This window comes from Erinaceus europaeus, unplaced genomic scaffold, assembly GCF_950295315.1.
Source record: "Erinaceus europaeus unplaced genomic scaffold, mEriEur2.1 scaffold_912, whole genome shotgun sequence".
NCBI lineage: Eukaryota > Metazoa > Chordata > Mammalia > Eulipotyphla > Erinaceidae > Erinaceus > Erinaceus europaeus.
Genome location: NW_026648252.1, coordinates 26,559 through 49,017, shown reverse-complemented (window position 1 = coordinate 49,017; position 22,459 = coordinate 26,559). Strand labels below are relative to the sequence as shown.

General features: G+C 45.4%; 2 protein-coding genes across 6 annotated transcripts; both read left to right on the top strand.

Moving 5' to 3' along the window:
- The first annotated feature begins 373 nt into the window (after window positions 1-373).
- XAF1 (XIAP associated factor 1) lies at window positions 374-15,727 on the top strand. Of its 3 annotated transcripts, none has more exons than XM_060184864.1 (8): window positions 378-632; window positions 2,733-2,868; window positions 4,073-4,129; window positions 4,445-4,643; window positions 6,144-6,229; window positions 9,498-9,797; window positions 13,947-14,037; window positions 14,960-15,727. In XM_060184864.1, exons 1-8 carry the CDS (start codon window positions 601-603, stop codon window positions 14,971-14,973), a joined length of 915 nt encoding a protein of 304 aa, XP_060040847.1. In that variant the 5' UTR covers window positions 378-600; the 3' UTR covers window positions 14,974-15,727. The 3 variants fall into 3 exon arrangements, with proteins under 3 accessions (XP_060040848.1, XP_060040847.1, XP_016042871.2); XM_016187385.2 differs by lacking the exon at window positions 14,960-15,727 and adding an exon at window positions 14,636-14,797 and having other exon boundaries at window positions 381-632; XM_060184865.1 differs by lacking the exons at window positions 4,073-4,129; window positions 14,960-15,727 and adding an exon at window positions 14,636-14,797 and having other exon boundaries at window positions 374-632.
- Window positions 15,728-15,937: 210 nt separating this feature from the next.
- On the top strand, window positions 15,938-22,459 carry FBXO39 (F-box protein 39). Of its 3 annotated transcripts, none has more exons than XM_060184863.1 (4): window positions 15,938-16,363; window positions 19,534-20,635; window positions 21,706-21,882; window positions 22,122-22,459. In XM_060184863.1, the coding sequence occupies exons 2-4, from the start codon at window positions 19,610-19,612 to the stop codon at window positions 22,248-22,250; spliced, it is 1,332 nt and encodes a 443-aa protein (XP_060040846.1). In that variant the 5' UTR covers window positions 15,938-16,363; window positions 19,534-19,609; the 3' UTR covers window positions 22,251-22,459. The 3 variants fall into 3 exon arrangements, with proteins under 3 accessions (XP_060040846.1, XP_060040845.1, XP_007521217.1); XM_060184862.1 differs by having other exon boundaries at window positions 15,938-16,444; XM_007521155.3 differs by lacking the exon at window positions 15,938-16,363 and having other exon boundaries at window positions 18,643-20,635.

Below are 22,459 nucleotides of genomic sequence, written 5' to 3'. Positions count from 1 at the left end.
ATTACGAGCTATCATCATTTTACAAAGGAACAAAGACAAGTTCAGAGTGGCAGGTGGATCAAGCTGCTTAGGTGATGTGCTTCTAAAGGCCAAAATCTTAGAACACACCATGCCACATTCACAGTTCCTCCCAGGTTGTCAATAACTGGGAGTAGAGGAGGGAGAATGGAGGAGGTCTGGGAATTGCTCTCAGAAAGCAGCCTTCAGATTCATCAAGGCTACCTACCAGGAGCAGGATGAGAAGTCAGGCGGGGTGATGGAGAGGGCTGCTGCCTGGAGAGCTGAGCCTCTGGCTCACACACTTGGTGTCATAGAATCAGCTGGTGGCGGCACTGATGGAGGCAGCAGGGACGGTGGGGGTGAGGGAAGGGCTGCTGTCTGGGCTATAGAGGGACTTACTAGAAATGGGCAACCACAGGGGGCCTGGAACAGCTCTGGGTTGAGAATTCTGATGGGGGAAACAAAAAACAAAACAAACAAACAAAAAAGCTCTCCTCATTGGAGCTGTGGGCTGGACAGAAGCCCGGTACAAAAATACTTTCAGTTTTGTTTCTTACTCTGCAAGAAACGAAAGTCACAGGCAGACTCCGGCAGTCAGACATGGAGGGAGACTTCCAAGTGTGCAGAAACTGGTAAGCAGCCTGCTGGTGAACAAGGCAGGCAGGAGAATGCTGTTTCTGAAGTTAGAAAGAAGTTGAGTGTTAGTGTGTGTGTGGTGTGGGGAAGGGGGGTAACATATGAGTGTGGGGGCAAGTCTGTGGGGGAGAGAAAGCTACCTGACATCACCAAGACAATTTGAGTTTCTGGGACAGTCCCAAAGGCTACGACTCCGCTGTCTCCTCTGGGTTACTTGTATTTGTCAGACCTCATGTCCTAATTTGGGGCTCTAATCTCCCCACCCCAACACTTTATTGGGGGCTTGATGGTTTATAATACAGTCCTTGATCCACTGTGGGGCTCTGATCTTATGATAAGTACACCAGAAAGGGGCCAACAACACAATTCTAGGACCACTCCCACCTCCACCCCCTTGGTGAGAATGCGCTGTTGGTGGGGTGGGGAAATTTGGAAAAGGATCAGGTAGGGGACCAGGCCACACCTCTAACTCAGGAACACCTGGCTTTGAAATGCCCCACCATCTATGCCCCCATTCTGGTGTGGGAACCAAGGAGGCTCCTTTCCAGAGAGTTATACTTCAACTAGACTTTTCTTGGCTCTCAAGAAAGAACTGGGGGGACAGGACTGGAGATCAAAGGGGTCTGTGGCGAGGCCAGGTAGAGGGACAAGAATAGAGGAAAGGGAGGAGCAGAAGCCATCTGTCTTTGTGCCATCTGTCTGGGCAGTATAAGTTAAGAGTGTGGGGGCCAGGTGTTGGTGCACCTGGATGAATACACGTTACAATGCAGAAGGACCCAGGTTTAAGCCCCCGGTCCCCACCTGCTCGGGGGAAAGCTTTACGAGTGGTAAAGCAGTGCTGCAGATGTCTCTCTGTCTCTATCTCCCCCTTCCTCTCAATTTCTATCTCTATCCAGTAAATAAATAAAGATGGTAGTAATAGTAACAATAAGTTGAGAGTGCATACTAACTCAGAGGAGTGAGGCTCCTCTTGGCCAGATACCATGTAGCACAGAGTTGGTTACTTTTGGTATTTGGGTCTTTTTGATTACAGCAGTTGAATCTCCTTTTTCCAGAGCTTCAACAAACACAAGCTGATTGGCATGAAATGAAGCATTTTTTGGTAATGGGGCATGCTAAGAAACACTCCCACCCATAAGGCTCAGAAGTTTATGTGCTCTGGTGTCTCCCAGGATGGGCCGAGGGCCTCTCTGTGGGTTATACAGAACTGAGCTCTGGGTTAAAGAGACTAGAAACAGAGGTTGCCCCCTCAGAAAGTGTACGTGCACACGTGTGTGTGTGTGTGTGTGTGTGTGTGTGTGTGTGTGTGTGTGTGTGTCAGGGCTGTGGACCAAGCAGGGGAATACTGGAAAACAAGAATTTAATACTTATTATTTTATTTGAAAAGCAGCTTTAACATAGAGGGTGAAATTATCAGCTGGTAGAGTGCAGGACTTACTTGCCAGAAACTTGGCATTCAACCCCCAGAACTCCATGTGCAAAATGCTACTCTGACTTCTCTCCCCCCTCTCTTTCCTTCTTCCTCATATGAATTGATCACATGTAAATTACAAATCTTCTAATAAATAAAAGTAGATTTGCCCTGGCACAAATGATGGCGTTATTTTTATTTTATTTTATTCAAATGTAGAAAAGTCAGTTTATCACCAATAATGTGATAATGGACAGATAGCAGTTCAACCTTCAGGTGAAACAAGTAGTTAAAAATTAGCATTAAAAAAAGAAAAGCAAAGAAAAGTAGCATTAGAAAAGATAACTAGTGCAGGGGTATAATGGTTATGCAAATGGATGTTCATGCCTGAGACTCCAAAGTCCCAGGTTCAATCCCCCATACCACCATAAGCCATAGTTGGGCCTGTGGTAATACCTACCCCCATCCCCACCTGCTCCTTACCACCCCTACCCACCTAAGTAATTTCAGGGATTTGTATCATAGTCTTATACTCCTTTTACGACTGTGCATTGTCTTAATTTGGGGCCAACACATGAGGAAGGGGAACACCATAGTTTCAGTGCTTGAGGCCTTGGAAAACCATAATTCAGTGGCACCTGGCTGTGTGACATAGCTCTGTTTTTCTTCCTCAATGATCCTGCAGCAAAAAAAATGTGGCCTCTTCCAACTTGCTCCTCCACGAGGCCCACTGCCTGAGGTTCCTGGCTCCCTGTCCAAAGAGCAAGGAGCTCATCCCCAAGGAGAAGACGGAGGACCACTGCAAGCCTGGACACGGGCAGGTGAGGAGGCAGCAGGGAGAGCAGAGGTGGCGGCAACTCCACAGGCTGCTGTGGGAGAGTCATTCAGCCTGTGCGAGCCTCCTTCCCAGGCCACTCGTGGGAGAAAAATGAAAGCTTGCCCTAATTTCTCACCACCTACTACTGGGTTTCCCCACCCACAGTCCCTGCCCTTACATACTCGGGTTTAGGTAAAGCTAGGGCTCCTGCTTCAAGAGAGGCTGAGCATCAGGGAATACAGAAAAGGAAAACTCACAGGTGAGCGAGGCCAAGGTTAGTCAAAAGCTGACTTTCCATTGCTGCTTTTCCCCCTCTCAGGGTTCCTCATCTGTCTTTCTGGAGAGCTTCAAACTTAAGCATCTATTTCAACTTGGGGTGGGGTGGGGGAGTCCCACAAACACCATTGGCTTTTTTGGTCTTTTTTTTTTTTTAACACCAAGGTTACCAGTGCCTGCATGACTCCAACATTCTTTTTTTATTTTCTTTGTATTTGACTTTAAAACTTAGTTTTTCTTTCTTTATTTATTGGATAGAGATAGCTAGAAGTCAAGAGGAAAGGGGGAGACAGAGAGGGAAAGAGACAAAGAGATACCTGCAGCCCTGCAAAGCTTTCCCTCCGCAGGTGGGGACTAGGGGCTTGAACCCGGGTCCTTGAGCATTGCAACATGTGCGCTCAACCAGGTGTGTCACAACCCGGCCCCTGACTCCACCATTCTCAGAGGCCATTTTTTTTAAAAAAAAAAAAGTTTAATGATTGATTCATGAGAAATGATAGAAGAGAGAGAAAGAGCCAGACATCACTCTGGTACATGTGCTGCCGGGGATTGAACTCAGGACCTCATGCTTGAGAGTCCAATGCCTTATCCACTATGCCACCTCCCAGACCACGGCCATTTTTTTGTAGAAGGTGAGACAGAGAAACTAAGAGAGACACCTGCAGCATTTCTTCTCTGTTTATGAAGCTTCCCCTCTGCCAGTGAGGACCTGGGGCTTGAGCCCAGATCTTTGTGAATGGTAACATGTGCTCTACTGCCCTCCCCCCCACTTCTTGACCTTTAAGTTGCTGATACTGGGGGAGACAAAGGCGACCCCACTCAGACTTGTCCTGTAGGGGCTCACAGAATCAAACCTAGAGCATGTAACTGAACAGCTATAGAGAGGAGTGATAGGAGCTGGGTGGGACCCAGACTTGTGTGTCTGTGTTCAGGTCGACTATGCCGAGAGTCAGCAGAACGGACAGAACCACTCACTAGAATCCCACAAGGTAAGACTCAGGCATAATTTCTCCCCTACTGCCAAGTAAGTAACCTGCGAGCAGGAGGAGAAGGAGGGATAGAAGGAGGGGGCAATATTAAAGGTTTGAACCTAGCTTTTCCCTTCTCCCCCAAGCAGGCTTAGGGGATAGGAGTCTAACCTCGCCCCCCCAGGACAAACGTCCTCTTGTCACCCAAGATGCTGGTCAGAAGGACTTGCCACAGTCTATGAGCTCAAGAGGGTGGGTGTCCCCCAAGGAAAGTTCTTCTGCTCTGGTCCTTCTGATCTGTGACTGTATGTGACTATGTCACTCGCTTCCTCACAGGCCACAGAATATCAGGAGCACCCCTTGGAGTGTCAGTTCCGCGAGCTGGCTATGCACCTGGGCAAACTGGAAACCCATGAGCGCCACTGTGATGACCAGACAAAGCAACGCCCAGAGTGCAGCCGGGACATGGTGCTCGGGGGACAGGCCCAGCACAGGGACAATCCCAGAGAGTGTGAAGAGTTCTTGCTCAGGAAAGGTGAGCAACACTGGCTGAGGAAGGAAAGATAAATTTCGAGAGAGGGGAGCCTCTGCTGACTAGGATGCAGGGCAGATGGTATGTGTTACAGATGTGTGTGTGTTAAATTCATCTGCCTATTCTAGCTCCTGTATGAGTGGCCTCCTTGTGTGCCTGCCATGGTATTCAAATGACTGACCAAAAAAAAAAGACTAAGAGAACAGGAAGCAGGAGCCTGGAAGCCACACACATGAATGCAAAAGCAATGAGGGCATATTACATGGGAAGCCTCTTTGAACTTAACCCTGCATGGTGCAAGCCTAGCAGAGATCTACCGACATCCTTTTACAGGTGAAAGCTCCAGGCACAGAATGGGGCTTGCTAGAGGCAAAAATAAGACTGGACACCTGTTCCCTGACACCAAACCTGAAGCTTTTCCACCATCAGCAATGGACAGAAGGAAGCTAGCTGTTGTCCTTGACCTTTGGGCTATGTGTTACTACTCTAGTACGAGTTCAGGTTTTCTGGGCCCAGTTGCCTCTTTGTGGGAGACCTTTATGGAGGACACAGCCCTTCAGTGTGACACATCTGTTGATTTCACTGGTTGTTCTGGTGACACAGGAACATGGAAAGATTAGGAAAATTCCTCTGGATAGTTACTGTCTCCTAGTAAACCGTCTATTCAAGGTAAAAAGTGACAAATGAAAAACTGAGTTGCAAAAAAAAAAAGGTGGGGGAGATAGCCTAATGGTTATGCAAAAGGCTCTCATGCCTGAGACTCCCAAAGTTGCAGCTTCAATCCCCTGAACCCATAAGCCAGAGCTGAGCAGTGGTCTGGTCTCTGTATCTTTCTTCTCTCGTTATCTCTCCCTCTCCTCTCTCTTTCACTCTCCCACTAGAAAATATATAGAATATCTTTTTAAAAAATCAAGAATGAAAAGGAATTATTGTTATTATTTAAAAGGGGGGAGAGGATAACAAAATTGTCTCCAACTCTGTGAGAGGGTGAATGAAATAGTTCACTTGGATACTGTATTTCTTTGCCATGCATGCAACTCAGGTTTGAGCCTGGCCCCACCTCACTGAATGTGATGTCTTTCACTTTCTTTCTGCCTCTGTTGTAAAAGAAAAAGAAAGAAATAAAGAAAGGAAGAAAGAAAGGAAGGAAGGAAGGAAGGAAGGAAGGAAGGGAAATAGGAGGAGGAGTGAGAGGAGGAAGATTGGACAAGATTGGTATCTGTAGCAACAGTTCCTCTCGACTCCTTAGAAACCAGTTTTGCTCTAGAAAAAGGTTTCTTTATCCAGGAATCCTGCTGCCCTAAGATCATACCTGTGGCTCTAAAGGAGATTATGTGTGTGCTTCAACAAGGAATGCTTCAGTGACCAAGGATGCTGGTAGTGCCAGGCAGGCCCAGAGGCAGTTCATACTCATGACTACAGGCCATGCACACAGCCATGTAACAGAGGTGCCAGCCGTTGTCAAGCATGGTCAGTTAGACTGTTGTTTCTCTGCTTGTTCAGGCCAGAGAATTTCAGCTCCTGAAAGGAGGACCCACTATCATTTCCATAACCAAATGCTCTCTGGAAAAAAGGATATCCACCACATGGTGAGTAGGATTTAGCAATTTATTTAAATTTTTTATTATCTTTATTTATTGGAAAGATACAGCCAGAAATTGAGAGGGTGGGGGAGATAGAGAAAGAGAGATAAAAAGAAACACCTGCAGACCTGCTTCCCCACTCTCAAAGCTTTCTCCCTGCAGGTTGGGACCGAGGGCTCAAACCTGGATCCTTATGCATTGTGCGCTCAACCAGGTGCACCAACACTTGGCCCTGACTTAGTCATTTTTTAAAGATATCGATAGTCCATATTCTTGTTTTGAACATTTATTTATTCCCTTTGTTGCTTTTGTTACTTTATTGTTGTAGTTATTTTATATTTTATATGTTGTAGTTATAGATGTAGTTATCCATCATTGTTGGATAGGACAAAGAGAAATGGAGAGAAGAGGGTAAGACAGAGAGGGGGAGAGAAAGATAGACACCTGCAGACCTGCTTCACCGCTTGTGAAGTGACTACCTTGCAGGTAGGGAGGCAGGGGCTCGAACCAGGATCCTTACGCCAGTCCTTGCACTTTCTGCCACCTATGCTTAACCAGCCTGTACTACCGCCCGACTCCTGATAGTCCATATCCTATCTAGGCCACATAAAGGTAGACTCTGGACCCCTAGTTTCGCATCACGTAGATATTAATAATTTCCCATGTTCTGTTTTGATTTGGTTTGCTTTTTTGCTGTATTCAAAAAAGTCATGTTAGTGAATTGCTTTAGGCTGATTGAGCATCCATAACTGGTCCCCATGTGTACCAACCCATCAAGAAGCCTCCTTGACCACTCACTCCAGCACTCCCTGACCCCTAGGACATGACATCATCTACCTTCAGGGCCTGTACTCTGCAATTTGGTCTTTGCTGTGACCTGCCTTGTGGAACTCCTATTAGATTGTGAGCTCCCGGGGAAAAAGTGAATGGCTTTCACAGTCTTCACACAGAGAAGCTGCTACTAGGACTGAGTACAAAAAGGAGACTCAGGAGAAGTGCGATGATATGATGTGATTGACTAATTGCTTCTGTCTGGGAGCACCTGGAGTCTTCCCTCCATGGTGTTAACACCCTGGACCACACTCTCCCTTCTTTTGTAGGATGGAGTACTTTCCCTCTAGGGAAACTTACCAAGGCTCCTTTATAAGGAACTCATCTCCTCCTTTTCAGTTGAAGAGCTGCTTATCTTCTCCTTTCCCTTCAGTTCAGAGGACCATGTACATCAGAATTAAAGTCTCAAAGAACAATCTTGATATATATCTATATAACATAAAGTTTATTATTAGTTACATCTAGTACATTCTTGTTGTTGTGCACCTGTCATTACCATCTCCTTCCAAAGCATTGTCAGTACCCTAAAAAGTGGCCACATACTCATTCAACAGTCACGCTCCACTCCTCTCTCTCCTCAGCCCCTGACAGGCATTAATCTACGTTATGTCTCTTCAAAATTTTTTATTATCTTTATTTATTTATTGGATAGAGACAGCCAGAAATCGAGAATGAAAAGATAGAGGGAGAGAGACAGAGAAACACCTGCAGCCCTGCTTCACCACTTGCAAAGCTTTCCTCCTAAAGGTGGGGACTGGGAACTTGAACCTGGATCCTTGAGCATTATAACATGTGTGCTCAACCGAGTGCACCACCACCTGGCCCCATGTTATGTCTCCTGGGATTTGTCTGTGCTGAGTATCTGGTATAAATAGTTTTATATGACTACATTTTTTACCTTAGCATAATGTTTCCAAGGTCCACCCATGTTATAGTATGCCTGAACATCATTGCTTTTGTATATATGTATATATATTTCTTTTTTGCAGTCATAATACACTTTGCCTACTTATCCATTGATAGACATTTGGGTTTTTTCCTTGTAGTGTGGTCTATAGAACAACAGTAACACCTGGGAATTTGTTAGGATTGCAGATTCTCAAATCATTGCCCAAGAAATCTCAAAATAGGATCTGCAATTTCACAAGATGCCTGATAATTCAAGTTTGAGAAGCACTGCCTTCTCAACCTAAGCTGTGCATTGACTCACCTGTATTTTTAAATTTTATTTTATTTTATTTTCTCTCATTTTTAACTTGTGGTTAATAGTGGGTTATACAATTATGATATTATAGTATATAGTCCCACACCACATTCAGCACCAAAGTTCTGTGTCCCCCATGCAAGTGGAGATCCAGGGCTTGAACCCAGGTCCTCATGCATAGTTATGTGTGCACTCAACTGGTTGTGCCATCTCCCAGCACCTACATCCAGTTTCTTTTCTTTTTTTTAATTTTTATTTATAAAAAGGAAACACTTACAAAAACCATAGGATAAGAAGGGTACAACTCCACACAATTCCCACCACCAGAACTCCGTATCCCAACCCCTCCCCTGATAGCTTTCCCATTCTTTATCCTTATATCTAGTTTCCCATTCTTTATCCTTATATCTAGTTTCTTAATCTTTCATGTTTTCTATTTCCACTTCATCTATACTACCTTTTTATCTATTTTTATTTTTATTTTTGCCTCCAGGGTTATCACTGTGGCTTGGTGCCTGCACTACGAATCCACTGCTCCTGAGGCCATTTTTTGGAAGGGAGGGTGAGAAAGAGAGACGTTGAGATGGGAAGGGAAGCTAGAGTAGGAGAGAGAAAGATACCTGCAGACCTGCTTCACCGCTTCTGAAGCAGCCCCCACTTCAGGTGGGGAGCCAAGGGCTTGAGGCAGGATCCTTGCCTGAGTCCTTGCGATTCATACTATGTGTGCCACCACCCGGCCCCCTATTCTATCTTTTAAAAAATATTTACTAGTGAATTAACAGTATTTTACAATATTTTAGGACTGTAAAAATGTAATTTCACCCCTCACCCACCATTAAAGTCCTATGTATCCATCCCCCCAGTGATAACCAAGGAGAGTTTAATGGTTATGTAAAAAGGCTCTTATGCTTGAGGCAATGAAGGTCCCATGTTCAGTCCCCAGCACCATCATAAGTCAGAGCTGAGCAGTGCTCTGGTAAAGAATAAAAGAAATAAAAATAAATAAAATGTCCCAAATCTTTTTCCAAGTGTCATCAAGTCAGGCCTTCATTCCTGAAATACAGTTTTCTTTCTTTCTTGAAAAGCCATTTTTAAACTTAAATGAATACTAGAGTCATATTTTCTCCAGCCTTTATCCAGTGTCTATTGTGGGAAATATTATGGTTTCTTAACCTGTGTTATTGCCCAATCATTAAAGCTGATATCATGTTAAATGTGATGTATTGTTCACTATTTCAGGGTAAATGTCATCCAAAAGAGTCTGTGAAATATTTTCCACATAAAAACTCAAGAATTCCTCCTCCGCCCCTTTCAAATGAGATGGCAGAGAAAGATGTCCGTCCAAAGGAAAAAAATAGCAACAGATTCTATCGTCCTTCTAAAAATTCAACAAAGCGAGTCCCAAAGGACATAAACAACACCATGGATCTGCCTTGGAAGCTTGGGTACCAGCCCAAAGATGAGGCAGCCTACAACATTTTGAAGAGATGCTCTCAGTGTGGTATCCTGCTTCCCCTGCCGACCTTAAATCAGCATCAGGTACCCAACCTCTACTCTCCCCTCGCTTGGTTGTGAACAATCTGGACAGTGTCTAAAGAAATCCAAAAACCTGGTAGCTGAAAAAGAGTTAAGATGTAAAGCAGGGGGGCTGGGTGGTAGTATAGCGGGTTAAGCACAGGTGGTGCAAAGCACAAGGACCCTGATTCTACCCCCCCTGGCTCCCCACTTGCAGCGGGGTCACTTCATAGGTGGTGAAGCAGGTCTGCAAGTGTCTATCTTTCTCTCCCCCTCTCTGTCTTCTCCTCCTCTCTCCATTTCTCTCTGTTCTATCCAACAACAATGATAAACAATAAGGGCAACACAAGGGAAAAAGTGGCTTCCAGGAACAGTGGATTCATGGTGCAGGCACAGAGCCCCAGCAATAACCTGGAGGCTAATAATAATAATAAATAAAAAACATATAAAGCAAAACAAATTGTTGATTAATCATGAAATTAAAGGCTGGAATATTGTAGTTGAAGATTTGGGGTCTCTGTTTTGGAAATAGCTAGTAGGTCTATTTAAGGTATATTCCAAGGGGCCCATGACTTTACTAGTTTTTGCCTGAGCCTGACATCTGATATGCAGGTGGACCCAAGTTATTGTCTGGGGAGATGATGTCATGGCTGAAAAAAGGGCTAGAAAGCTGGATCAGAGAAGAGAATAGCTCCCAGGTTCCAACTACCGTGATGCTATACTATCATGCTACCATGATGCCAACTGGGTTTTCCAGGGCAGACAACTCCACCAATGTGTCCTGGAGCCCCGCTTCCCCAGGGCCCTTCCTCCCTAGGGCAAGAGAGAGACAGGATGGGAGTATGGATCGACCTGTCAAAGCCCATGTTCAGTGGGGAAGCAATTATAGAAGCCAGACCTCCAACCGTCTGCACCCCGTAATGACCCTGAGGGTTAAGGAATAGGAAAGCTGTCAGGGGAGGGGATGGAACACAGAGTTCTGGTGGTGGGAACTGTGTGGAATTGTACCCCTCTTATCCTATGGCCTTTTCAGTATTTCTATTTTATGTATACATAAAAATCCAAAAACCTGCAGGATGTTTGCTGATATTGCTGCTAGAAAGGCCCTTCTCTATTGGTCCCTTCCCTGTGTGTCCAAATTCACTTCTCTGAACACTTATCCCCACTGAGACCATTCATTTGGTCTCAAAGATTGGGTCACTTTTTGAATGAAATGAAGATCTTTCATCTCTGTATCTCTAGCTTCTAGTCCAGGGGCTGACACATTCAGTGCTTCGAAAGTCTTAAGTAAATGAATGAAGCAGAGGACACATAATCTAGCTCTCTCATTCAAGATCCTAAATCCAGAATTGGTCGACCCTTGTAGATCTAGTTTGTGAAGATTTTCCCCTCAGTATCCTGATGTTGCCATCCAAGATTATGATCTAAACGGCATTCAAGGTAGTTAACCATTATGTGCCAGTTACAATGCCATACTCTTTGTAATTATATTTCACCCACAAGTTTCATGCCCTTAGATACCAATTTATTTCAGCAGCCTGATGGATACCCTTTCAAATGTTTACCTTTTTAACATAAACCTAAGCTCGTATATATGGGGCTTCAATTGTTTGGTTGTCTTGGTTTATTATTTTACTTATCTCATTCTCATTTGCTTTATTATCTACTTTTTTTTTTTTACCATTTACCTTCTTAAGATAATATATGATACATACTTCTTACAAAAAGATAGGCCTACTAGATCTTTTTTTAAAATGTTTTTTTATTATCTTTACTTATTTATTGGGTAGAAACAGCCAGAAATCAAGAGGGAAGGAGAAGATATAGAGGGAGAGAGACAGAGAAACCTGTAGCACTGCTTCATCACTCACAAAGCTTCCCCCCTAAAGGTGGAGACTGGGAGCTTGAACCTGGGTCCTTGAGCATTATAACATGCTCACTAAACCAGCTGTGTCACTACCCACCCCCCTGATCTTTTTTTAAAAAAACTTTTTAGCCTCTTTATATGTTTAATATCAACAGTAATTTTACAATGACGTGTGAACTTCATTCTTGCTGGTGTTTGATTAATATCATATTCCTATGTCTCACACAGTTTTTAATTCCTTTCCATTCTTTCCTCCATCCTTATATGATAGGGTTGACAGATTCTGTAACGAAAACATATGACTTGGGACAAAAATACTCCATAGAATAACTGCTTGGGGTATACTTACACTAAAAAACAAATAAACAAACAAAACTTCATTTCTCTAAAATTAACTCAGCATTTTGTATTTTATCTGTCAACCTTTTTTTAAAATATTGATACCTTTTAATTATTTATTTATTACCTTTTGTTGCCCTTGTTTTGTTGTTGTAGTTATTATTGTTGTTATTGATGTCATCATTGTTGGGTTGGATAGGATAGAGAGAAATGGAGAGAGAAGGGGAAAACAGAGAGGGGGAGAGAAAGATAGACACCTGCAGACCCGCTTCACCACCTGTGAAGCAACTCCCCTGCAGGTGGGGAACCAGGGGCTCGAACGGGGGTCTTTATGCCAGTCCTTGCACTTGGCAATCCTTTTATACAACCACATTTGAAATTCAGTTACACAGGGATTTTTTTGTTTGTTTTTTGCCACTAAGGTTATTGTTAGGGTCTGATGCCTACACAAAGATGCCACTGCTCCTGGTGAACATTTTTCATTTTATTTATTTGATAAGACAAACAGAAATTGAGGAGGTGGGTGAGAGACAGAGAAAGAGACATACACCAGCAACACTGCCTCACTGCTCATGAAGTTTCCCACCCCCTGCAGGTGGGGCCAGGAACTTGAACCCAAACCCAGGTCCTAGAGCAAGGTAAAGTGTGGACCCAATGTGGTGCTTCACCATTCAGCCTCCAATTATTATACACACTTCTATCTTGTGCTATGATTTCAGCAATACCCAAGGAAAGTCCTCCAAGTCCAGCAATGTAGCTTTCTTCCCCCTACTTATTTATTTATGGCTGCAAATAAATCCTTTATGTAGGTGTTCTCCAATCTGTTTAGCCAACACTGTTCTCCCATGATGCCAGACCTCTATTATCCCCAGTGTCCTCTAGGTCCCTCCTGGCACAGCAGGCTCTGGATCTATTCTAGACCATCTGTAGCTCAGGCTTATGCTCCATAAGCTGATGACAGCAATATCCAGCCACTTCCCACTTGGAATACATGGAGCTCTTTTGATGTTCTTGGTTTTTTGTTTTGTTTTGTTTTATTTCTTTCTTAACCTTGGTTTATAAGACTAGAAAAGTTTTTTAAAATAAATTTTTAAATATTTATTTTCCCTTGTTCTTTATTGTTGTAGTTATTGTTGTTGTTATTGATGTTGTTGTTGGATAGGACAGAGAGAGATGGAGAGAGGAGGGGAAGACAGAGAGGGGGAGAGAAAGATAGACACCTGCAGACCTGCTTCACCGCTTGTGAAGCGACTCCCCTGCAGGTGGGGAGCCGGGGGCTCGAACCAGGATCCTTCTGCCGGTCCTTGCGCTTTGTGCCACGTGTGCTTAACCCGCTGAGCTACCACCAGACTCCCAACCAGAAAAGTTTTAGATGTATAATTTCACAACTGGTTAAGCACACATATTGCTGTGTGCAAGGACCCAGGTTCAAGTCTCCGGTCCCCACCTGTAGGGAGAAAGCTTCACAAGTGGTGAAGCAGGGCTACAGGTCTCTCTCTCTCTCTCTCTCTCTCCTCCTCCTCCTCCTCCTCTTCCTCCTCTCAATTTCTCTTTCTCTATCCAATAATAAATAATATATATATATATATATATATATATATAATTTTATACCTCTTCAGTACAGGATTATATACCACACTTACCTCCAAAGTGCCCAACACCTTTTCCCTGAACACTCTGCACTGGCATCCACTTCCTCTCCTCCTTCCCCAACCCCAACCCCCTCTGGCAAACTCAGTTCTGCAGTCTGAGTCCATAGATTTGTCTTTACTGGAAGACAAATTAGCTTGTCATCCTTAAATACCTTCATTTTTTGTTAATGTTAGTGAATTCCTTTAACTATTGCTTGTCTGAAAAATCTGTCACTCCTTCAAACCTGATTGATGACCTAGCAGTTTATTCTTGGGTGAAAGTCTTTCCCATTCAAAACTTTAAATATATTCTGAAACCCTTCTTTATTTTTCTAGGGAAAATGCCGGTTGTTGGCTTCAACAAAAAGGAATGCAAGTGAGAAGTTTCAGCTAGATTGGAAAAGAAAAGATACTACAGATTTAAGAGGTGTGTAGGTGTGTAGGGGTGTGTGTGTGTGTGTGTGTGTGTGTGTGTGTGTGTGATATCCTGATTACTTTCTGTGATAGCCCATTGGGTAGGTCCATTACTAGCATTCTGATAATTCTCCAGACTACATTCCACAGGGGATGGAACAATGTGCATTCCTTCCAACAGTGTAGAAAAGTTCCTTTTCCTCTATATCTTCACCAACATTTGTTGTTACTATCCTTTATTTTTTAAATATTTATTTATTCCCTTTTGTTGCCCTTGTTTTATTGTTGTAGTTATTATTGTTGTAGCTGGATAGGACAGAGAGAAATGGAGAGAGGAGAGGAAGACAGAGAGGGGGAAAGAAATACAGACACTTGCAGACCTGCAAGCGACATGCAGGTGTCTATCTTCCCTGCAGGTGGGGAGCCAGGGGCTCGAACTAGGATCTTTCTGCCAGTCCTTGCGCTTTGCACCACCTGTGCTTAGCCCGCTATGCTACCGCTCGACTCCTGTTACTATCCTTTCTGATGTGTAACACATAAGGGGTGGAGGAGAGGAAATGGATTTTGTCCTTTTTTTTTTTTTTGATGTATCTTCCTTCTTTTGATTATAGATGATGGTTTGCACAAGGGCTACAGATGAACCAGGAGGAAAAAAATTGCTGCAGCAATTCCGCCCAAGAATCCTGATCAAGCCTACAGGCCCTACAGCCTGAGACCATGGGAAACCCAAGTTTGTCCCCTGGAGAATAAAAATACCCTCCCTGAAACTTTCATTATTATCGTTATGAATTCATTTAGTTTATTAGAGAGCCAGAGGGAAATCAAAAGGAAATGGGAAAAATCTGAAGCTTGAGACCCACCCCCACCTTTCCGGCCCTCAGAAGTTGGGGGCTCCTAAACCACACAGTTTCTTTTTCTCTTTTCTCTTCCAACAGAACTGGTGTCCTAAAAGACTTCCCCAAAGGTTGCACATAAAGACCATGGTTACTGGCCAGGGCCTGCTCTTGTCTGCAGATCCCCTTTCCCTGTTCACTACCTCACCCAGCTGTCCTGGCTGCCCCCATCATTCCCCTGGAAAACCAGAGACAAAAATCAGAAGAGCTAAGAACAAGAATCTTTCAAAGAGAGACCGTGGCAGTGGCATACCAGGCTGAGCATGAATGTTTCAGTGTGTGAGGGGTCAAGTTCAAGTCCTTGGTCCAAATGTGCAGGAGAGAAGCTTCACAAACCTGAACCCTAGCTTTGGGGCAGAACCTCTGTGTGGAGATGGCTCACCTGGCTGAACGCACAGTTTACAGGTGCCAGGACCTGGATTGGATCCCCCACCACCTCATGAAAAGACCTACACAGGGGAAGTTTCATGAGAGGAGCAGCAGTGCCACTGTGCCTTCTCCTTATGAGAGAGAGAGAGAAGAAAGAAAGAAGAAAGAAAGAAAGAAAGAAAGAAAGAAAGAAAGAAGAAAAAGAGCAAGACAGGGAAAGGAAGAGAGAAAGGAAGAGAGAAAGTGAGGGAGAGAAAGAGAGAGAAAGAAAGAAAGAAAGAAAGGGGGCAGGAGTAGATAGCATAGTCGTTATGCAAAGAGACTCTCATGCCTGAAGCTCTAAAGTCCCAGGTTCAGTCCCCTGCACCAGCATAAACCAGAGCTGAGCAGTGCTCTGGTAAAAAAAAAAAAAAAAAAAAGAAAGAAAAAAAGAAAGAAAAGGGGAAAAAAGATTAAGGGAAAAAAAGAAAGGAAGGAAGGGAGGAAGAAAGAAAGAAAGAAGAAAGAAAGAGAGAGAGAAAGAAACAGAAAGAATCCAGCAGCAGCTGTGGATTAGTTCAGATGAGAACTCCCAGCAATAACACTGGTGAAAAAGAAAAGGAAAAAAAAAAAAAAGTAGGCGAGGGGAGTTGCTGAATCCACGCCCAGTGCATCCTCAGCCAGCTATTAGCGCCTCCAGCTGGGTCCCAGCCCCTGGCCCAGCGGCCTCTCCGCCTGCCCAGGAGCTGTCTAATCTTCTACCCGCACCATGCACTGAATCCGCCAGCCCGGGTTTGGGACCCCGCGCCCAGCGACAGTGTGCAGAGCTCCGCAGGTCGAGCCGCGTCACAAAGGCCGCCTGCTTACTTGGCATTCAACCTCCCGGAGGAGGACAGGGCGCGCTCTCTCTCGGAGCTGGCAGGAGCGGAGGCGGCGCAGGCTAGGGGTCCCCTGCAGCCGAGAGGGCCCGGCCCGAGCCGGCCACAGCCAAGTGGTAACAGGAAGCACCCGGCAGCCAGGAGCGGCGGGGCCAGTGGAGCTTTTCAGCTCACCGCCTCCCGGAAACATCTTTGGCTGCAGGAACTACCACGGCTTTGGGTGAATGCAATGTATAGGTTTCCTGCCATGCTTGGCGACTGTATGAAATAGCGGAGCAAGCCTGGATTTGGGACTCTTTAGGTGGGTTGGCATGGCCTCGCTCCACTCTCTGCCTTCTCTCACTGGGAGACCTCTTAACCTTCCAACACCTGCTTTTCCATCTGTAAGATGGGCATGCTGGTATCTTCCTCGTGGGGGTGTTGCAGAGGTGCCTTGGCACCAGTTAATTAGATGCTATTTAAGAGTTTGCTGATACATGTGTACTGTGTATATATACACGCTTCTGTCAGTCAACTGATACAGGTGTGTGCATATGTACATGTGTGTATATGTACATGGCGTCGTCACTAAGCTGACATATATATATATATATATATATGTATGTATATGGCTGTGACATATACAAAGCACATATAACAATGTAAGATAATATGGACTGCGTTTCACAGGCCAGGTACTGCACTGATACGTTTCATTTATCAGCGCGTTTAATCCTGTCAACATCATGAAAAAAGGTACTACTATTACTCCTATGCACAGATGATGTAGAATTTTTAAAAATTTATTTATTTATAAAATGGAAACACTGACAAGACCATAGGATAAGAGGGGTACAATTCCCACCACCAGAGCTCAGTATCCCATCCCCTCCCCTGATAGCTTTCCTATTCTTTATCCTTCTGGGAGTATGGACCCAGGGTTATTATGGGATGCAGAAGGTGGGAGGTCTGGCTTCTGTCATTGCTTTTCCACTGAGCATGGGCGTTGACAGGTCGATCCATACTCCCAGCCTGTCACTCTCTTTCCCTAGGGGGGCGGGGCTCTGAGGAAGCCCAGGCATCTGTCCAGGAAGTCCGGTTGGCTTCATGGTAGCATCTGGAACCTGGTGGTCCAGGCATGACCGAGGCCCTTAGGGTTTTTTTTTTTTTTTTTTTTACTCCCCCCCCAGGTTTTTTTTTTTTTAATATTTATTCACTTGATAGAAACAAAGAGAAATTGAGAGGGGCAGATGGGGTGTGGTGCTAGCAAGGCAGAGAGAGAGAGAGACCTGCAACACTGCTTCATTGCTCATGAATCTTTTTTCCCCTGCAAGTTTGATCCTGGGTCCTTGTGAATAGTAATAGTGTGCCCTACCAGATGCACCACTGTCCAAATCCCCTACACTCACACACCACAAAATTGGGGGCCAGGCGGTAGTGCACCGGGTTAAGCGTACATAGTGCAAAGTGCAAGGACTGACTCAAGAATCCTGGTTTGAGCCCCCAGCTATCCACCTGCAGGGGGGTCACTTTGCAAGTGGTGAAGCAGGTCTGCAGGTGTCTGTCTTCCTCTCCCCCTCTCTGTCTTTCCCTTCTCTCTCAATTTTTCTCTGTTCTATTCAGTAACAACAATAACATCAACAACAAAATCAATCACAGCAACAACAACAATGAAAAAAAGATGGCCACCAGGAGGGAGTCAGGTGGTAGCACAGCAGGTTAAGCTCACATAGTGCAAAGCGCAAGTACCTGCACAAGGACCCGCGCAAGGACCAGAGTAAGAATCCCAGTTCGAACTCCCCACTTCCTGCCTACAGGGGAGTCGCTTCACAGGCGATGAAGCAGGTGTCTATTTTTCTCTTCCCCTCCTCTCTCCATTTTGCTCTGTCTTATCCAACAATGATGACATCAGTAACAACAATAATAACTACAATAAAACAAGGGCAACAAAAGGGAAACTAAATATTTAAAAAATAATCACCACCAGGAGCAGTGGATTTATGGTGCTGGCACCAAGCCCCAGCAATAACCCTGGAGGCAAAAAAAAAAAATTAGCCTAAGGTCACACACAGCTATAGAATCTAACTAGCTAAGCCACACTGTCTCACACTAGTGAGGAGATCTGGGGCCCAGGAGTCCCTGTAACTACGTCAAACTTTCCCAATTGGCTGCAATGTTCTGTGGCTTGAAGTGTCTGGTCACTCCTCTGGCCTTGCACAGGCAAAGGCTTTTCTGTTCTGATTGCTTGAGCATTTTCAGGTGTGTAGCAGCATGCTAAGTCCTGTGGTGGCCCTAACTTCAGGTAATTTATATGTGATTGGAGAAATCCCATTTGCTGAGTATGTAAATGCCTTCTCAAAAGAAGAGAGAGGTTGGCCGTAGTCTCTTTATTAAAGAGTTCTGAGCCCCATGGGAGAGAAAGCCTTAAACAGAGTTTAGCCTGAGGGATGGAACTTGGAGAGAGGGGAGTGAGAGGAGGAGGCAGGCTGATATGGAGGTAGTCGGGTAGTCGTGCAGTCCTGTCATGGGAGGGAGCCCTGTGCCCTGCTGAGGGTGTACTGCTCCACCCTCAATTCCATTTGATCTGGAGTTGGGGTAGTGAGGCAAAGTCACCACAGAAAGTCCCAAAGAAACAACCCACAGGAGCTCACTTGAACATTCTAATAGCCAGTGTGGTGTTGTGGGGAGCTGGGGGTGGTGGAATGAGGTCTATCTTGGGAAGAGTAGATCAGAGCAAGACAGGGTCACTCTCTCCAGCCTCTATTCAGTTGCTAGAAGGTGCACAGGGGTGAGGTATCTGCAGAACATCATGAGCGATACTTGCAAACATTGAATGCATTCTTTGGTTTCATTTCTTCATTTCTTCCCTCTTGACTCTGTTTCACTCCATTGCTCCATTCCATAAGCAACTAATGATGTGTCTATTCCTGTTTCTGTGCATGCTTGTTAAGTAAAAGAATTAGAAAGTTCAGGTTCTAGTCTGGACCCTGTTATAACTTGCCGTGTGACCCTAGGCTAGTTTCCTCACCTTCTTGGGCTGCAGTTTCTCACTATAAAGAAATCTGTTCTTGGGGCTCTTCTACCCCCTGCATTTCTATGAGCCATGATCAGGAAGAGGGAAATAGGGAGAAAGACAGAGATACCTGCAGCACTGCTTCACCGCTTGCAAAGCTTTCCTCCTGCTGGTGGGGACCGGGGGCTTAAACCCGGCTCCTTGTGCATTGTAACATGTGCTCTCAACCAGATACACCAGCACCCAGCCCCCAGCAGAATGAATTGATGATTATCGCATCACTGGTACCAACACAGGGCTTACTATGCCTGTACAGCACTAGGCCTTGTTCCCAGTTTATTCAATTGGATTTAATTTGCTTTGGGCAGGTAATGGCTCTTTCTTTTTACTCCCCACAGAAAAGGAGTGATTGATTTTCTTTGTTTTTGGAAACTGTGCCTACCACATTGCTGCATTAGACACCAAGGTTCCCTGATGGACGACGAAAGCCAACTGACCCATCCCCAAGACCAGAGCTGCTGGGCCACCCTGCCTGACGTGTGCCTGCGCCGAGTCTTCTGGTGGCTGGGAGATAGGGACAGGTCCAGGGCAGCCCTTGTCTGCAGGAAGTGGAACCAGATGATGTACTCGGCTGACCTCTGGCGATACAGGACCATCATTTTCAGTGGGCGACCTTTTAGGGTCCAGGCATCTGAATTCGAGTCTGCTCTCTGGTATGTTAAGAAATTTGGTTGCTATCTGGAGCACCTGGAGATCAAATTCCTCAATCCTTATAACGCTGTCTTGACCAAGAAGTTCCAGGTCACTATGCGGGGTCTGCTGTCATGCCTGGGCAAGAGTAACAACCGGCTGAAGTCTCTGTCCATCCAGCACTTGGAGCTGGACCGCCTGGTCTGGAGAAACAGCATCCGGAGCTCATTTATCAAGAGCTTGAGCTTCTTCTTGAAGAAAATGAGCAAACACTTGGAATATCTCAACCTGAAAGGGGCCAGGCTGACTGTGGACCAGGGCTGCAATGTTCTCAATTCCCTGAGCTACTTAAGGAATGAGAGTATGCTCTCAGAGCTTAACATCGAGGACTTCTTCAGCCACCACCTGGCTGTCTACAGCAGCCCCCAGTTCAACAAGACCATGGCCACCTTCCACAACCTGGTGTCTCTGACTCTCAATTACAACTGCATCTCTGACGAGCTGCTTGAGAACTTGAGTGAGAACAATGGCAGCACCCTCTGGACTATCAACATCAAGTGCCACATTCATGACCCCCACGGGCAGGTCATCTGGGGCATGTCCTGGGCCAAGTTGGCCAAGCATGCCACCAACCTGAAGGTGAACTTCTTCTTTGAGCGGGTCATGAAGTATGAGCGCTTGGCTCGGATCCTCTTGCAGGAGATCCCCATCAGAAGCATCAGTCTAAGAAGCTGTTATTTCAGTGACCCGGACTGGTCCATGAGGCCCACGCTGACAGATCTCCTGCCCACCTTCCGAAACACCCTGCAGGTAGGCAGGACCTGAAGGTGAGAGGCTTTTGATGAGGACTTCTGGCTAGCTTCCTCAGAGCACAGGCCACTGCTGCCAGCTCTTGGCTGGGCGTAATCTTTTCTTTTTATATTCACAGCGAGGTAAAGATGCGGGGGGGGGGGGGGAGGGAGAGAGAGAGGTCGCACTATCCAAGTGAGCTATTTCACTTTCACTCAATCTCAAATTGAGGTTCTAAGCAATATTAGCAAACTATGCCTCCCTCCTACACAACCTCTAAGACCACAACAAATGGAAAAGCATGGAATGCAAAGAATATGGTTGGCTGGCAAGCAAGGGAAGCACAAGGCCAGGCCATAGCATTATTGGTTAAGCCCACACATTACAGTGTTCAAGGACCCTGGTTCAAGCCCCTGGTCCCCACCTGCAGAGGGAAAGCTTCACAAGTGGTGAAGTAGGGTTGCCGGTGTCTCTCTGACTCCTTCCCTCTCTATCTCCCCCTCCCTTCTCAATTTCTGTCTCTATTCAATAATAAACAAATAATTTTTAAAAAAATAAAGTAAAAGGAAAGTGTTCTGAATGGATAGGCTGAGAGCTCTGAGACCTGAAGCATTGGACTCTTAAGCATGAGGCCCTGAGATTGATCTCTGGCATCACATGTGTCAGGGTGATGCTCTAGTGTTCTCTTTATCTCTCTCTCTCTCTTTCTCCTTCTCCACCACCACCTCCTCCTCTCTCTCACAAATAAATAAATATTAAAGAGGAGGAGGAGAGGAGGAGGAGGAAGGAGAAGGAGATATAGTAGTTGTAGTTGTTGCTGAGGTTCAATGGCCTGCCCACTGTCACCTGGCCAATCTACACAAGTCTGGAGTCAATACCTCTGATACATTGCCACAAGCTCAAGTTGTGCCAACTTGGATGGGAGCACCTTCATTCCCAAATTCCTTTCTCTGACAACTATATAGCCAGTGTACCTTAAAGCTCTTGAACCAGCTTGGCCATGAGGCCCACAGTCAGGCTGTGGGAATATTATGGAATGATCCAGCCAGCCCCTGCCCATATAATGTCCTTCCCCTTTGATGCTTTTCCAGAAATTGACGTTTGAGTTCAACAATAACCATGAGGCCCTTGATGAGGAGCTACACCTGCTCATCTTATCCTGCAGGAAGTTGTTTTACTTCAAAATCTGGGCTTTCCTTGATGTTAAGTTCGTGGAGAGGATCTTGAAGAGCCAGGAGGAAGGGCAGTGTACCCTGCGTACACTCAAGGTAACAGCTCCCCCATGGGGCTCGTGTCAGAGATGAGGCTTGGAGGGTGGGGGGAGTCATCCCACCTGAACTGGAAATTAACAGTGTTGTGGAAAGAATGTGGAGCTTCCTTCCACATTCCACATAGTGATTAGGTTAGAGTATTTTTCAGATTCTGCCTACAATTACATACACATTGTTCAGATTGCCTGCAGTGCCTAAGGCCATCATGGTATGTGTGTGTCTCTCTATTGGCACAGGTGAGAATTTATACAAACAGATATGAAACAAATGAAGAGGACAGGACACTGCGGGAAATTTACCGGAAGTACAGAAAGCTGATCGATTCAGAACTTAACTATTTTGTCATCGCTTACCCCATGATGTAACGAGAGTGCTCTCCCAAGGAAGAAAGCCAGAAGCACCTTGCATTTGAAGATGCTGGTTGGGGAATTAGCCTTGGGGTGTCCCCCACCCCCTATCCCTTTTTCTTCTCTCTCCTCACAGTCAGCTCTACACCAGGATGAACACCCAGCCAAGGCTGGGGCCGCTGGTGAAGTGATGACCCCAGGTACTTTAAAGTGCTATGTTTACCAGC

Excerpts from the sequence above, each read along its gene's own strand:
- XAF1 (XM_016187385.2), top strand. The coding sequence starts at position 601 with ATGGAGGGAGACTTCCAAGTGTGCAGAAACTG. Across the intron at positions 633-2,732 it reads TTCCAAGTGTGCAGAAACTG|CAAAAAAAATGTGGCCTCTT; the intron begins GTAAGCAGCCTG and ends ATGATCCTGCAG. Across the intron at positions 4,644-6,143 it reads AGAGTTCTTGCTCAGGAAAG|GCCAGAGAATTTCAGCTCCT; the intron begins GTGAGCAACACT and ends CTGCTTGTTCAG.
- FBXO39 (XM_060184863.1), top strand. The coding sequence starts at position 19,610 with ATGGACGACGAAAGCCAACTGACCCATCCCCAAGACCAGAGCTGCTGG. Across the intron at positions 20,636-21,705 it reads CCTTCCGAAACACCCTGCAG|AAATTGACGTTTGAGTTCAA; the intron begins GTAGGCAGGACC and ends ATGCTTTTCCAG. Across the intron at positions 21,883-22,121 it reads GTACCCTGCGTACACTCAAG|GTGAGAATTTATACAAACAG; the intron begins GTAACAGCTCCC and ends CTATTGGCACAG.